The 15,276-nt window shown below is 43.9% G+C and overlaps 2 protein-coding genes across 2 annotated transcripts; one reads left to right on the top strand and one right to left on the bottom strand.

The window, feature by feature from the left end:
* The first annotated feature begins 785 nt into the window (after positions 1-785).
* On the top strand, positions 786-1,453 carry LOC6495117. Its single transcript, XM_001958982.4, has one exon. It carries the CDS (start codon positions 968-970, stop codon positions 1,235-1,237), a length of 270 nt encoding a protein of 89 aa, XP_001959018.2. The 5' UTR covers positions 786-967; the 3' UTR covers positions 1,238-1,453.
* Positions 1,454-7,678: 6,225 nt separating this feature from the next.
* LOC6495517 (trypsin beta) lies at positions 7,679-8,885 on the bottom strand. The gene has a single exon (XM_001958983.4). The coding sequence runs from the start codon at positions 8,629-8,631 to the stop codon at positions 7,768-7,770; it is 864 nt and encodes a 287-aa protein (XP_001959019.1). The 5' UTR covers positions 8,632-8,885; the 3' UTR covers positions 7,679-7,767.
* Between the last annotated feature and the right edge of the window lie 6,391 nt (positions 8,886-15,276).

Raw genomic sequence — 15,276 nt, 5'->3', positions numbered from 1 at the left:
AGCCAAAAAATAGACAACTGGTCTGCACTGGAGCATCGACTGGGGGACTAGGGTTTCTTCTCCTTTCCGGCTCCTGCTGCTACCATAAAACAGGCCAAAGTAACTTTCGACCATAAAATAAATAACTTTTTTAACTGTCCATCTCTGCGCACTTCCCGCCCCATACACCCCATACACACACACGCGCACACTCTAAGATAAAAAGGTCAAAACGAAATAATTAAGTTTTGCAAACGTTTTGCGGTAACTGGGAGTGCCGGGGCTAGAGCCGGAGCCAGTGCTAAAGGCGGAGCCATAGCCGGATCCGGATCCGGGTGGCCTCTCTACGTGTGCCCCGCTACATGTGGCCATTAAAACGCTCGCATTATATATCTCCTGCTTAGATTGTAAAACATAATCTGTTATCAATTATTTTAGCTTCGTGGCCTGACTTGCTGGATGTGGCCTGAAAATTGGACTGGGGGCCAAACTTGCAAACCGCTCACATTGCATTTTGGAAGAGGCTCGAGTGTGGGGAGTGGGTTAGCAGCAGGTTAGGAAAAGTTTCCCAGCCATATATGTATTTATGACTTGGTTAACATTTCTGGCTTCTAAGCAATTTTCGTTTTCTCGACTTTCCCACAAAAATGGGCAATCTAATCGATTATCGAATTGAGCGAGTGCACCCGGCCTAATTGAGTTCCACGACTTGAAAGTCCTTCGTCAGCAGTTGAAATTCTTGAAAGAGTTTCCCATCCCCATCCCCATATCATGGGGTATGAGTCAAGGAGGCTATGGCTTGAAACTTCACACTGGTTGGACGTGCGTCGCCCACATATATCTCAATTTTCATCGAACTTTCAACCTAATAGGTTATTCGTGAATCCGTTTTTTTTCTATACAATTTCGATACTGATTTATATAAATTTCCCCGTCACTTGCGGTCTAAATTACGCCTTAAACGATTTTAAAGAATTCAGCACACGCAATGGGCCTGAAGCGTTTCCTGAATTCGATGACACGCACTTTCCCCATGCGGACCTCCAAGCCTGGTACCGTGGCAGAAGGATTCCCGCCAGTATTCAATAGAGACGGAATGTGGAATGTAGCGGGGCGTCAACAGGACCAACCAAAGAGCCAATCCCCGGCCAATCTGGAGAAATATAAGGAACAGGTACTCGTCTATCCAGCTGGATCACGAAAACGCTCCTGGTTGCTATGGCGAGGCATCTGTGAGAATAAAGTTTCCCGGAGCTAATTAACAGAGATATCACTATCGGGATGGCACTTCACATGAAGAATTCTGAGATCTCGAATATATATGTATATTTCGTTTTACAAGCAGAAATTTTGCAATGCAATACGGTCTTGTAGCATTTGTATCGTATGTTACGTGATGGACGAGAACTATATGTTAAAGCATAAATTCGAAGATTAGTTACGAATAAAAATGTAAGAAAGACTACAAGACTAAGAATATTAGTTCTTAAATATTAACAGGGCGGTGTAGGTGCAGAAACCCTTTAGATATATTTCTAGCAAGTATTATAAGGAATATCCTTTTTTTTTCCATGGAATTCGTTTACCAGCTTCTGATTAACAGTGACGGGGAAAAGTCCTGGGCTGCAAGTGGCCCCCTTCTTGGCGGAAAATTATTATGGATAATGCTCCTGCCATTGTTATCCTGCACCACCAACCACCCATCCTTGTACAAATATTTTCCACGACACACGGAGCCGCACAAAGCCAAAGCGCACAAGTAAAAGTAAATTATAAGCCAGAGGCAACAATGGATGTGGCAGTGTGGCAAGAAAAAAAAAAACACCACCAAGAACAGCAGGAGTTGCAACAATGATGCAGTGCCATGTTGAAATGCAACTGATTGTGCGCGAAAAGTTTTTTGTTGATGCCCCACGCGCTTCACAAGAAGAAGATGGAGTTGGTTATGAGAATGAGAATGAGGCTGAGGATGGGGAGAAAAAAAAGACAACGCCCGGTTTTCAGTTAACATGACTTATTATTACCGTGGGTTTGGGGCGGCTGGTAAAGTGGGCGTGGCAGCATGGACTCAGACATGCCAGCCATGTAGTTCAAGATGAAGTCGCGCTGGAAATGAAATGGATCACAGCGAATGGATTGAAAATGAAGGCTTCCCTCCTTTCTCAAACGTCCTGCCGCAGGGAACTAATATGAGAATAAAATACCCTGCAAGAGTGTTCAAGGACCTGTGAGTCCTAACGTCCATAACGTCCATAAATTATCCCAAAACTTAAGTTTTCATCTGCCATAGGGTATTAATATTTTCATCATATTTTGTAAATTATTCTGCGGAGCAGCCAACAAATGAGCCAGGACTTTGCAGGGATTCAGTCTTCGTCTGCCGCACAGTGTCCTGCCAGCCCACTCTGCCAGCCAGCCGTTCGCAGCGTGGCACAAAGTCAGCGGTAGTCTATGAAAGTTGGGTTCGTCTGTTTGGGATCCTTTGGCTCTGTTTCGTCTTTTTCGCCAAAGGACGAAAGGTTCTCCTTATTCAACTGGCTTTTGTTTGGTTCCTTGTTGTAGATTTCTTTCTCGCTCCGTAGCACGAAGTGGGTCATGGGGTCGTGGCGTGTGCAAATTGCTGCAGCTGCCAGCGGGTATGGGGATGGGGTGTAGGCGGGGGCGGTGTGTCCTGCAAAATTTTGGGCTGGGGGTGTGGTTAGAGAGTTCCTGCGGTTGCACTCGCTGTGCGTGCGTCGACATGTCGACTTTACATTTTCAAATAATTTCTGATTAAGCATGGGAATGGGATGCATCACGCCCCCGCTAGCTAGCCTCCCCCTCTTGCCAGCGCCACCCCCCAGTAACAAAAAGCTAGCCTCCTGCTGTGTGACAAACGCAATGGGTGCAGCATTCTCTCTCCTTCGTCCTGCAGGCAACACGCTGACATATTGCGGGGCATAATTTACCGTTGCTTTTGCCTGTTATTTTTCTTATTCTGCTTCTGCTCCTGTTTCAGCTTCTTCTTCTTCTTGTGGAGCGTCATCCTTGGCCGCCTGTCGCCGAGTGCAACTAATTTTTGTTTGTTCGCGAAAGCCGCAAAGATTTATGCTTGAGAAATTATGCTTTAAAAGTTGAGCATATGTCTTCGTTGCCGCTCCACCACGCGGCGGCTTAAGTAATTTAATATACTTTAATGCCAGCCCAGCAACACTCCGCCTCGTCCTTTTCTGACCCCCGTCTATACATATAATGTATATTTAGTGTATGCGCATATAAAGGACATGCATTATGGGAGTTAGAAGGGGAGAGGTGCCGCTCATACATATTGGGCCAGAGCAGGGGGGCGGGAGAGGTGAGCAGCGAAAATGTTCATAAAAATGCAAATGTGCAAAATGGCGGAAGAGCGAGAGAGTGGAGAGAGGGCCGCGCGATATCGTAATGAAAGAGTGAGCGAATAGATGGGGCCAAAAGGCGGCGAGTCCTTTTCGCATGTGTGTGTGTGTGTGTGTGAGTGCGTGTGTGTGTGTGAAAGCGCGTCACTTTTTGTGCTGACATTTTAAGTGCATCTTTGTGAAATATTTAAACAAAGAATAATTACAAACGGCATTACTAACTTAATACGACTGAGTGCATAAAATTCTCATGTCTATGTTGCCCGTATGTCCTTCGTATGTATTTGTTAAACTGCGACTGTAAGGTCCTAGGGTCAGGTCAGCAGGTGAAGGTAAGGCAGGGCATGAAACCAGATACATTATATAATATATCATATATTGCATCATTTTTTAATAAAGCCAATAACATATTGCATTTCATTTTTAAATCTCATCATCAAAAAAGAAAAATACTTGGCATTCGTAAAATATTTGTACCTCAACTCTAGGCTGTACAAATTGGCCAGCATGTTTTGGCCAACACGAAATGAAATCATTTACCAAATACTAAGCGCCATGTGTCCTGAAGCCCATTCTCAGGACTCTCTGCTGATCGGCTGTTGTGACAAGGACATGGAAATGGTAACCCATGGCTAAGTCAAAGTTATGGCGATTGCATTTGAAAATGCTCACACACAAGTGCACGACGAGATGAAGGGAAAATCAGTTTGAAAATTGAATTCGAATGCATTGGACTCCTACCCGATAGGAGGAATCTGAGATTGGGCTGCTGGCATACCAAGAACTCAACTGGAACTCGACTGGCTGAGTGGACCCGAAGTGACTTTGTGCTTGCCATTGACTAAAACAAATGGGCTCCACAACATCTTTTACTGTCAGCTGCAACTTGTCGCTCTGTCCATTTGTGTGTGCTCCTCAGCCACTCCTCCTCAGCTTGCTGCCCCAGCTCGCAGCCGGGGCAGCAAGCTCCAAGGCAGCTGGCAGCCCCTATACCCCTGATCCTTGATATATAAATAAAATAAATATTTATATTGAAATGCAACGCAATCGAGCGCAACAGAATTGAATTTCAGAGCTTTGCTTTTGGCTTTTTGTGCCTTTTGCCTTTCGGCTTTTGACTTGTCCGCAGTAGCTACTGGACTGGCCAAAAAGGGAAAAGGACGAAACGGTCCAAGGAGAAGATAGAGACCGAGATGAGACAGCAACGATTTTAGTTTCTCAAATTGAATTTTGCCAACTTTGTTTGGCATTTAATTGCATTGCGAGTTGCGTTGCAATTCCAGTTGATTCCGAATGAGCTGAGTGCTGCAGGTGAATCGGCCTCAAAAACGACCCAAGAACCCATTGGACATTCGACTCGATTGGTTTGTCCTTTAAAGGATAATGCGAAATAGTTGTGCTCTTAGTTAGTTGACACAAGTTATGTGAATTTAACATTGTTTGTCTAGTTCACCTGTCCGTTCAATTGAGCAAATAAAAACAAACTGGCTACAACTTTGCCGAATAACTCGAGAAAACTAGAAGTAAAGTTGTCCTTTGCTGGACATTTAATTTATTTAAAATTATAACTTTTTTTATTTCTCTCCTTATTTACTTCGTAAAAGGTTTCTGGTTAGCCGGAACATATAAAATATTTAATGTGCATTATTCAGTAGCCGGGGGGGGAGGAATGCGAAATTACATTACTCAACAAACAAAGCAACAAATTATCATTTAGATAAAACTTTTTAGTGCTTTTCAGTCCAGATCCTGGCTCCTTTTCCTTATTTTTTTAGTCCTGTCCCTGTCTGGCAGCCTTTCACTTACCTAACGCATGGAAATTTTTTCCATCTGCATGCATTTTCTTTGTGATACCCTCTCCCAGCCAGTTCCGGGCATATCAGGCTATTGTATTTCACCGCCAATAGAGTATTTTCCGGGATACTTGGAATACCGCGACCAGTTTCCAGTTAAGTGGGGAAAAGCGCGTAATGTAAAATGTAAGTGGCATGCATGGAAGCGAATAAAAACAGGAGCAGTGGTAGGAGGAATGTGGCATGGTAGCGGTGGAGGGGAAAACATAATACGCGGAATAACAAAAGCGAGAAAGTGTGCAAAAGCTGTCTAGAGGAGCTGGCAGCGAAAGGAGATAAGAGATGTTAGACGCTTCGCAATGCAAATGCTTCTAATTCTCGCTTTATGTCTTTGTTTTCCGACGAGGAGGTCCTTTAAAGGAGATACTCTTCAGGAGGACAAGAACGGCGCTTCAAATTGATTAGTGGCAGAAACTTCACTTCAGGTCTGTTGGCCAACTTTTCCAATGCCATTTTCCCCCTGCTATTGCAGCTAATTATTTGCGTATTTTCTTTTCCTACCTGGCCAGACGTGCGACAGGAGCTCCAGGAGCTACCAGAAGCTACCAGGAGCTACCAGGAGTTGCCTGGCACTAATTTGAAAGGTTTTTCTTTTCCCACCCCAACTTAACACCTCTCTCTCCCCACGGCTCCTGCATAGACAAATGCAAATGTCAGCAGAGTGTTGGCAACTTTTTCATTTTGCAACTCGGCCAGGACTCGGGCTGGCAGTTGTCATTTTGCGATGCGAAAATGTCAAACTTATAGACGCTAAGCCACGTGCCAGGACCTCCAGGAGTGCAGGGACCTCAGATGCCAATGCCTCGCCCATCTCCACCTCCAACGCCTCCATCTTTTTATTTTTCCAGGACTGCGTGGCAAGCCAGTGTTGCACGTTCGAATTAACTTTAATGAACCCAGTTTAGTTGCAAATGAGTTACAGAACTCGAAAAACACATCGAGACGTGTTTAGTGAACACTACTTTTCAGGTGTTTTGTTAGCTGAGGTTGCAAGTGCAAAAAAAAATTGCTCATACGCTCCGTGTATGAAGTTTATTTATTTTATGAATTGCTTCGAAAATCTGAATCAAGAATTGAATCTTTTCATTAATTGTCAAATATGTGTTTTCCAATAGCTTTACAAAATGTTCACCCAAATAATCAATTGAAAAGCTTTAGTTCCCAAACCGGGCAGACTCAGAGCATATTTTGTAATTTCGTATACTGGTCAGCATCCCTAGCATTCCGTGCGACGTGGCCGTCACAAAGGAGAGGTAGCCGAAGGGCTTCATCAGCGGATCGGGGGTTAGGCAGCCGTACAAACTGATGCCCCCACCGGAGAGACCAGGAAGCGGGTGACCAATCGCCCACCTATCCCGCTGGACTGACTTCGGCTTGAATTTCGCAAATCTCTTTAAAGAACCACAGAATTTCTTGAATTCGAACAAAATAAAAAATTGGCAAGTCTGAAATATATAAAAGTATATTGTTTTGTATCAAATGATAACTTTCGTGTTTGTGACAGCTCAAAAATTGCAAAAATTTCCACGCTTTTGGGAGCTGGCTTTCAGATGAGGTGCGTGGGCGGAAACTTTTTATAAATGCAAAGGGAAATCCGCCCACCGCCAGGAGCGGATCATTTGCCGGAATAAATATTTGTTCGAAAAGGGAAATAAATAAATAAATATGCGTGATACCCGGACAGGACTTTCACTTAGGTCCACGGGCAGGCCGAGCATCTTCGCAGGACCTCCTTCTTGCTCCACTTACTTTCTGACAGTCATGCTTATTTATGGGCCCGCGGCTAAAGTAGACCCTTACCACTTTAGCTGGATTTTTAAGCCTCGGCAATTTATTGGCCGACTGTGTGCCGATTAGCCAAATATCAAGATTAGGCCTAAATCAGAATCGACAGCCAATCCAATTTCGCGGGCCACGCGAAAAGGCTTATGGACTCTCCGGCTCGGCTCCTCGGCGGTTCGTTGACTCTTTCCCTCTGGCTTTGGGCCAAAAATGTTCAAGAAAAACAGAAATTGAAATAACACCAAAGATAACTTTGGCATGTGTGGGTCTGCCAAAAAAGTGTGAAAACCGCAGCAGCAAACTGACAAAATGACTGCCAGACCGACCGACCGACTGACAGACAGTCTGTATGTCGCACTGTTTTGGCCAGGTTATGGTCTGCTGTGTGGTTGTGGTCCGTGTGGCAACAATCGGCCATGTGGCAATTGATTTATTCAAATGAAATCACATCAAGAAAAGCAAAAACCCAGTGGCTGCGGTCTGCACCTGGTAACTAATGCACTCGGGCCAAAAATAGAAAGCAGACTAGCAAACCGCAAATCTTAAATAGAATATGTTTAAATAAAATGGGTATCCAAACGAAAAGCCTAACTAAATAAAAATATTTGCTAAAATCAGTTCCGAAATAGCTAAAAATATTGCTAAACTAGTAGTCTTTTCTTTACTTTTCAAACGTAAATAATAGAGAAATATGGCAACAATTGTTTTTTATTTTTTGTATTTATTGTTTTAAACTATTTATGACATCTATAAGACAATTTCCTATTATCCTTTCAGGATTATTGCAGACCACTCCATCCCGCCAAGAGACCGTTCCAGCCCCAGGCACCCATGTGGGCATAGATCCAGTTACGAAACGCACTGACCCTCGTATAGACTCCCGGATAATTCGGATTGGCGCAGCCCAGACCCCAGGAAACTATGCCGTACAGCTTGGCCGGTCCTCCTTCCGGCTGCAGACCGACCAGCGGTCCGCCGGAGTCGCCCTGGCAGCTATCCTGGCCCGGACGGGCGGCGCACAGCATCCGCGAAGTAATCGGCAGGACCTGGCGGTAGGCTTGCCGGCACTGAGGCGTCTCCACCAAGTCCACTTCCACGAACCGGAGCTGGGCCGAGACGCCCACCTTTTCGGCATCACCGTCATCGGCTGTCTCTTCCGCCTGGAAGCCCCATCCACTGACCCGGAGGCGGGTGTTGGCAGTGATCGGCGAATCCGAGTCCGTCGCCAGCGGCACGGGCTGCAGGTTTTCGGTGAAATTGAGCCTGGCATGCAGGATGAGCAGCGCCACGTCATTGTCATGGCTCTGGGGATTGTAGCCGCCGTGGGTGATAATCCGCCGCAGGCTGAGCAGATGCCCGCCACTACCGTGCTCACTGGACGCCACCCGAACGGCGTAATCCTCGGTGCTGTAGGGCTCCTCGAAGCAGTGGGCTGCCGTCAGCAAAAAGTGCTCTCCGATGATGGATCCCCCGCAGATGTGCTGGCCTTTGAATTGGACGGAAACCTGATACGGAAATTCCTCAATGGTGGTCACCTCGCCACCCACAATCCGTCCGTTGCCGGGTGAGGATGGGGGTGTGGGTGTGGCTCGGACAAGAGATCCGAGAAGCACAATGCTCCATAAAAATCCGGTCGAGTACATGGCGGTGTCTGACTGAATGATACTTCCGTGTCTTGGCTTTATATCGGCAGTGCGTCGGAACTTATCGGTAAGTCAACAGACTTTGTAATTATATCTCTTTGCTGTTTGCCAATTCGGAATGGAATGGAAGTCATCTTATCTGAGAAATTAGCTTACTCACTCAAGGTGCGAAAGTGGTCTTATCTGACTTTGACCCACTAACCTTGAAGGGGGTTTTGCAAATAAATGTTAAGCATACGGTGTGATTGCTTTTAATGAGAATGTAGGTAAAGTCATAACCAGATCTTGGGTCGGAAAAATCTCAACAAAAGTAGATTTATATTCAAAGAATATGTTAACTCATCGCCAGATCAAACAAGAAAGTTAGCAAAGTGCAAGATAGTCTACTATTTCATTATGAGATAAAACACAACCTGATTCTGCACACAACTTATTAGTTTAAAACAAAATGAATTGCCCAAATATTTTAGGCAAGTTAGGCGAAGGGCCAGGCTAAATTATAAGGGTCAGTGCTTCGGCAATGGCAAGATACAGCTTGCAGCTTACTGATTCGGAGTTTCGGGGCCAGGAATGTGACAGGGCAGGCAGGCACTAATTGTTTCATTTTGCCTGCCAGACAGTAAACAATTCCTGAATTTGCAAATATGTGTGCACAGAGATACACTTCTCAGATATACAGCAGCTGTATGCAGCTGTACGGTTTACAATTTAACAAAATTCAATTTGCTGCTGCTGACATGTGAGGGAGTGAGTCTGCCGGCATGCTAATTGCCTGGACAGCAATTAATTAAACATGGCAGGAGTTAATAAAATGCAGAGTGGGACCACTCACTTGCAAGTATTTCTTGTTTCATGCATAATTCAGATTCCCTTCGGGGTGTGAAAGTATTGTAAACTGCCAAGGTGATCAATATGCATTGTAAAAAAGATTGAATCCACTTCATGAGCCAAAGCCACCTAGTCGTATACGCAACCTTGGTGTAGCCTCCATTACGTATACGCAGTGTGTGCTGGCTTTGTTTATTGTGAAAATTGTTGCAGTTAATTGCGTGTAATTGAGAATTCTCTTGGAAAATTCGTCACATAACTCTCGTCAGGACATAAATCTTGACTTTTGGGGGTTGTGAGGGGTGTCTGGGGCGGAGTGGGGTTAATTGCAGGGCAAAGAACATCAATTACCCGCAAAAAAAAAGCAAAAGGAGCCAAGAAAGGAAGCTTGCCGCAAACTCCGCGCCTTTCGCACATAAATTATGCAGTCAATTTTTTTGACTTTATTATAAAATGCGTGTTTATTATGCCATAAAAGCGAGACGAAAGCCTCGCCGCGACGGATGGCGGAAAAAGTGTTGAAAAGTGTGGCAAAGTGTCAGTATTAAGCGTGAAATTAATTACAAACGCTTACTTAAGTTAAATATTTGAACGAAGCCTTAGCAGGACAGAGCAAGAATTCCTTCTTTCCCACTCCCAAAAAAAAGGAGCAGCAGCCCGTGGTAGTGAATCCGGCCGGACAGGTCTCTTATTTTTACTTGGCCAGCGGCAAAGGCAGTGAAGCTGCCGTAAGACTAGCCACTTTGTCAGCCGAAACTCAACTCAACTCGACGCCACTCGACTTTACTTTCCATTCTTCGCAGAGGGTGGAGGTGTTTCCCAACTCCCAAAAAAAAAAAATATATATACTACCGGGTTCTTGTTTTTTGTGCCACCTTATTTTCAGCACTCCTTCCTCCTTCTTATTTCCATTTTTTGTTGGCTTTAAGCGCAAGTTGAACATTTCATTTGTCATGCTTTTTGCCCGCTGCTGTTACCTGGTTTTCTTTCCTGCTTCCTCCTACGCATATGTTGCGCCAAAGTTTTTGACTGATTGCCGGGGACAGCAGCGTGGCAACAACACCAGCAGTAGAAGCAACACCAAACAGCAGCAGTAGTAGAAGCAGCACCAACAGTAGCAGCATCAAGCGACATCGAAGAAATGCTAAAAAATGTATGCTAACGGCACTGACGGTGGCATTGCTAACGGTAAAGTGTTGCAAATAGCTTTTTTGCGTTTTTGAATAATTTATAAGATGTGTTTACTCATGAAACCAAGTGACTAAGTGTTGGGTGCTGGATGTTGGATGTCGAGCTGGCTGGTGCTGGAGCAGGGGTACGGTCAACTGATGGCTTGGCAAATGAAACACGATAATTTACTTAGGTGCAATGCGGTAGATGGCGGGCGAGAACTTGAGATATTGCTCCAACCGATTTGGTTGAAGGAAAAGAAAGCTTTTAACAGCCATCTCTGAATGTCCTCAAATAAACTCGCTTCATTCCCATTTCCCTCAACCATTTGCTAATTGTGCTCATTATCTGGTAAATGTGCGCAAATTTATGTGACGCACGCAGTTGCCTCACCAACTGATTTGATTACCCGTACGTGGAGCGGCGAGTGCATGGCCAAAAAGGTAGATGCCTGCCACAAAATGTGGGTGGTATACCTGGGCCCAAAACCCACTTCAACCACCTCGACCAAAGAAAAAAAACTGAAAAACAAGCAGGAGAAAAGCTCATAAAACATGTAAAATGTTCAAATAAAAAAAAGAAGCTGCATACATCCAGCATACTGGGGGAGCTCATTAAAAATTCGTAGAGCGTTCTATTAAATGCTCATGTTTTGCATAAAAATAATGTTATCCTCAGCAAATAAAAGGAACTGGCTACAATGTGATGTCCTACAAAGAGAAAAATTCATTCGCCTCAATGTTACATGGGTATTTCTGTGGCTTGTAAACTCAATTGATTCTGTAATGATGTCGCATTTTAATTAGACCATCAGAGAGCAGACATTCTCAATTGTTACAAATACTTTTTTGACAACTTTAAATTCAATAAGCTTCATCAAAATGGGATCAAATATATGATTTAGTTAAGGGATTTGGGGGGCTGGAACCCAAACCAATAATTTGTCGAGAGCCGCACAGATAAACTGCAATATAAACATATAAATCAAATCATAAATGCCACAAAAATAGCTAAAAATAGAAGGCTAGCTGGACTGTGATGGGTTTTATCCGTAACTCAACGACTGAGCAGGAAGTGCCATTGAAAAACACGTAATCACATATACCAATACAACCGCCCTCTCAAATACAAGACTCAGTTACATAAAATCATACATATACATATACGTGTAGAATGTACATCCTGAAATCCAGAAATCCTGACTGGCGGAGAAAGCATAGAATTTCATTTCAATGCTTTTCATATTTGTGAAGTTTTTTCTATCCCGGGGGTCGAACGGTGGTCAGCGCATACAAATGCAAAACGGAAATGACATGAGGGATAAATCAGGAAATTGCTAAACATCAAATAAAGCTGATAGCGTAACTTCTATACAGATATATGTATTGATGTACAGAAACGAATCGCTTGGCTTTGTGCTCGCAGGACAAACGTCGTCGATGTCAACAATTCAAAATCATGTGGCTATGATGACGGGGCAAACAGCTGTGGCGGACTACTGATGCTCCTCATGCTACTTCTGATACTGCTGCTACTCTTACTCCTCATACTCTGCCAGTGTGCAACGAAAAATTCAATTTTGCAATATGACATCCGGCGGCCGGTTGCAAACACTGGCACACACCCACACACACACATACACACATGGCGTATACTTAACGCCGCAACGCTTGAGTCAACAGACCCCACAGCGATTGACATGCCCCCATTGTTAGCCGGCTTTTTAACTGCTAATGTTACGGCAGCTCCTGCCTCTGCCACTGCTTACGGCTCACTTTTGGCCATTGCCTGCTGACTGTTGACTGCTGACTACTGACTGTTGGTAACTGAAAGCGGCAGCAGTAGCAGCACCACCACCAGCAGTACGCTGCATTCTGCCCATAACCCTGCAACGCTGCAATTTCCTGTCAAACATCGGGCCTCCAGATCCTGCCTGGGAGTTTGAGTTTGTGGTGTTAAAAGTCAACAGTGAAAGGTATTGCCCTGGGAAATTTTCGGTTGAATTATAAACTCTTCAAAAAGAGTATTAAAAATGTGTATTTTAATCCTTATTTTAAGCCTAGGAAATATTTTATAAACCAACCATTTATCTATCAAAGCCATTGGGGCTTGACTGAAAATGTCGCTTGCCACTTAGTCCCCCTTTTCATCCAGTTGCCACCTTCAACAGCGAACAACTCTCGTTGCAGGCACAAAAAATAAAAAAATAAAAATGTAAATGGCACTCCAGTGTGGCGCTTTCGAAACTTCAAGTAAAGCGCCGCACAAATTGTTAGGCATCGCATCGCCCCTCTCACTCGCTCGGCTCCCTCCGTCCTTGTCTGTCTCTCCAGGCTGAAGAGGAAGTGAGGCGGGGAGCGATGAAAAATTCTGCGAGTAAGCAGCGCAAATTTAATTACACTTAATTAAGTGCAAAAAATTCGTACAATGCTATTAAAATGTGCTTCAAAATGGCTTTGGTTTTATGTAGCCTTGCGTGTGTAGTAGGTGTGTGTGGTTGTGTGTGTGGTAGAATAGTTTCATGGAGTGTGTGTGTGTGTGTGTGAGTTTCAGGATGCGAGCGGAAATTTAGTTTGCATTTATTAGAACATTTTTGTGGCAGAGCAATAAAAATGCTTTGTCGAACATTAAGTTTTTTCCTCATCAGGACGATAAAGTGTCACAAACTGCCTAAAAAATTAAAAATAATGGGGATTCTTAAAGGAATGTGAGGGAGACTAACCATAAATAAATAATGGCACTTATAATATAAGTCCTAAGCCTACTTATTGAAAAGTGGCTTAGGATAATCAGGTTCTAAACTACTTAATTTCAAGTTTAAGTTGAAAGTCGGAAGATTTTATAAATGATGATCCTTTGGCAGAAGATTTACTTAAATTCCTGGTAAATGAGTTAATGGCCTGGCTCTGTGTATTACCTTTCCGAGGCCATTTTGCCCAAAACAATAAGAAGCATTAAAAATTTTTTATTGTTTTCCATGGCGGTGGCTTTATGACTTATCTCTGTACCTCGCCTCCCCTTGGCTCCGTTCTGTATGTATATAAGTTCTGGACGCTCCAAGCGGATATATATTTCTCTTATTTATGAGTTGTTGCCGCTGTCCATTTCGGGCATTGTTGTTCCTGTTTCGGCCGTGGTTGTTGGTTATTTTTGGGCTTTAGCGCGTTGACAGCATGTGGCTGGAACGGCGGCTACTTAGCATCATCGCAGGATGCTGAATCCTTATTATCCTGCCACTTTCCAGTTGTCGGTCTTATGCTGCATCTTCTTCTATCGCCGTCTTGGCCATCCTGGGCACTGTTATTGTGGCGGTTGTGGCTCTTGCTGCCCGTGACGACTGTTGTTATAAGCCGCTTTTAGCCGCAACTCTGACAATCCGCGTCGGCTGCTACTTATTTTGATTAAATTTACATAATTTTCTATCTCCTCCAAATCCCTCCTCCCCACCGCTCTGTTTCATGTGCTAGTCCTATTTATTTCCCTCATTTTCCGGCCATAGATAGACATTCTCTTCATCATCTTCACGATTCGCTGACCCATTAATGCATTTCCTTCACCAACTATATTTGTTCAATCTTTATGTTAACTCAATTGCCAATATCGTGTGCAAATATTTCAACAGCTTCCTACCAAAAAAAACTAGTCAGTTCTAGTCAATGCCACGCCCCTCCGGCGACCGTCCACATAGGACACAGACAAATACGCAAGTGGAGTGTATAATTTGCGCTTTGTCTGACTGTCAACACTTTTAACCCATTTTTGTTGGCAGTAGTACATTTTGGCCATGCTGATAGATGGGAGAGTACAGTGAGGAATAGCTTTGAATGGAAAAAATATCCTTCTTTTGCATTTTCAATAAACATTGCCTACTTTTATGGGCAAGAGAGGTTTGTTCCACATTTCCTCTTCTTCCTCCCAGTTCATATTATTCATAGTTCACTGTAGCACTGTCTACTATTTTTTTATTCATTGGTTCTTGCAGCAGTGGCTCTTCTACATCACTATCCTTTTTTCCTTCCCTCCATCCATCTCTATCCAACTGGCACTTGAAGTTACACTGCGCTGAGCATTAACAGTTTTTCGTCTGTTTGGGCCTTTCAATGTTGAATGTTGAATGCGGGATTCTGGATTCTGGATTCTGGCTGGTGAAATAATATTTGCGATCATAATGGATTTTGCCAATTTGAATATTATTACACAAGCACACACTGCGAATTACACACAGCGACTCTGGCAAGGGCAGACAGTCAAATTTTTCGTTCAAAAGTTGGCAAACAATTTTCTTAAGTAGTCAACGCCCGGGGTAGTTTAGATTTTTGCATATCCGTACGAGTTTCGAGTATGCAGATGAGTTTCTCTCGCTAGAGAACTTCATTTGCTGGCGGGTGTAAAATTGATCCAAAAAATAAAATTGGACTGCGAGTGGGAAGATGACCGAGTTAATAATGAAGTGCGTTTGCCAAAAGTTGAATTGCAAAATGTGGGTGGTAGGTAGGCAGGATGAGCGGCCGTAGCAAGATCACACACACAGTAATAATAATGCCGATGGGCAAACAGTGTGTGGTATATTAGCTGGAGTTTGCCAGAGACCAAACATGGGTCGCTTTGCCAACCAACCAGGCAACAACCAGCCAACAACCAGGCAAC

This window comes from Drosophila ananassae, chromosome 3L (genome assembly GCF_017639315.1).
Source record: "Drosophila ananassae strain 14024-0371.13 chromosome 3L, ASM1763931v2, whole genome shotgun sequence".
Classification (NCBI taxonomy): Eukaryota; Metazoa; Arthropoda; class Insecta; order Diptera; family Drosophilidae; genus Drosophila; species Drosophila ananassae.
Note: the sequence above shows the minus strand (reverse complement) of the source record. Positions and strands in the feature narration are given on the sequence as shown.

Bases quoted from the DNA above. Each gene is read 5' to 3' on its own strand.
- LOC6495517 (XM_001958983.4), bottom strand. From the start codon at position 8,631: ATGTACTCGACCGGATTTTTATGGAGCATTGTGCTTCTCGGATCTCTT.
- LOC6495117 (XM_001958982.4), top strand. From the start codon at position 968: ATGGGCCTGAAGCGTTTCCTGAATTCGATGACACGCACTTTCCCCATG.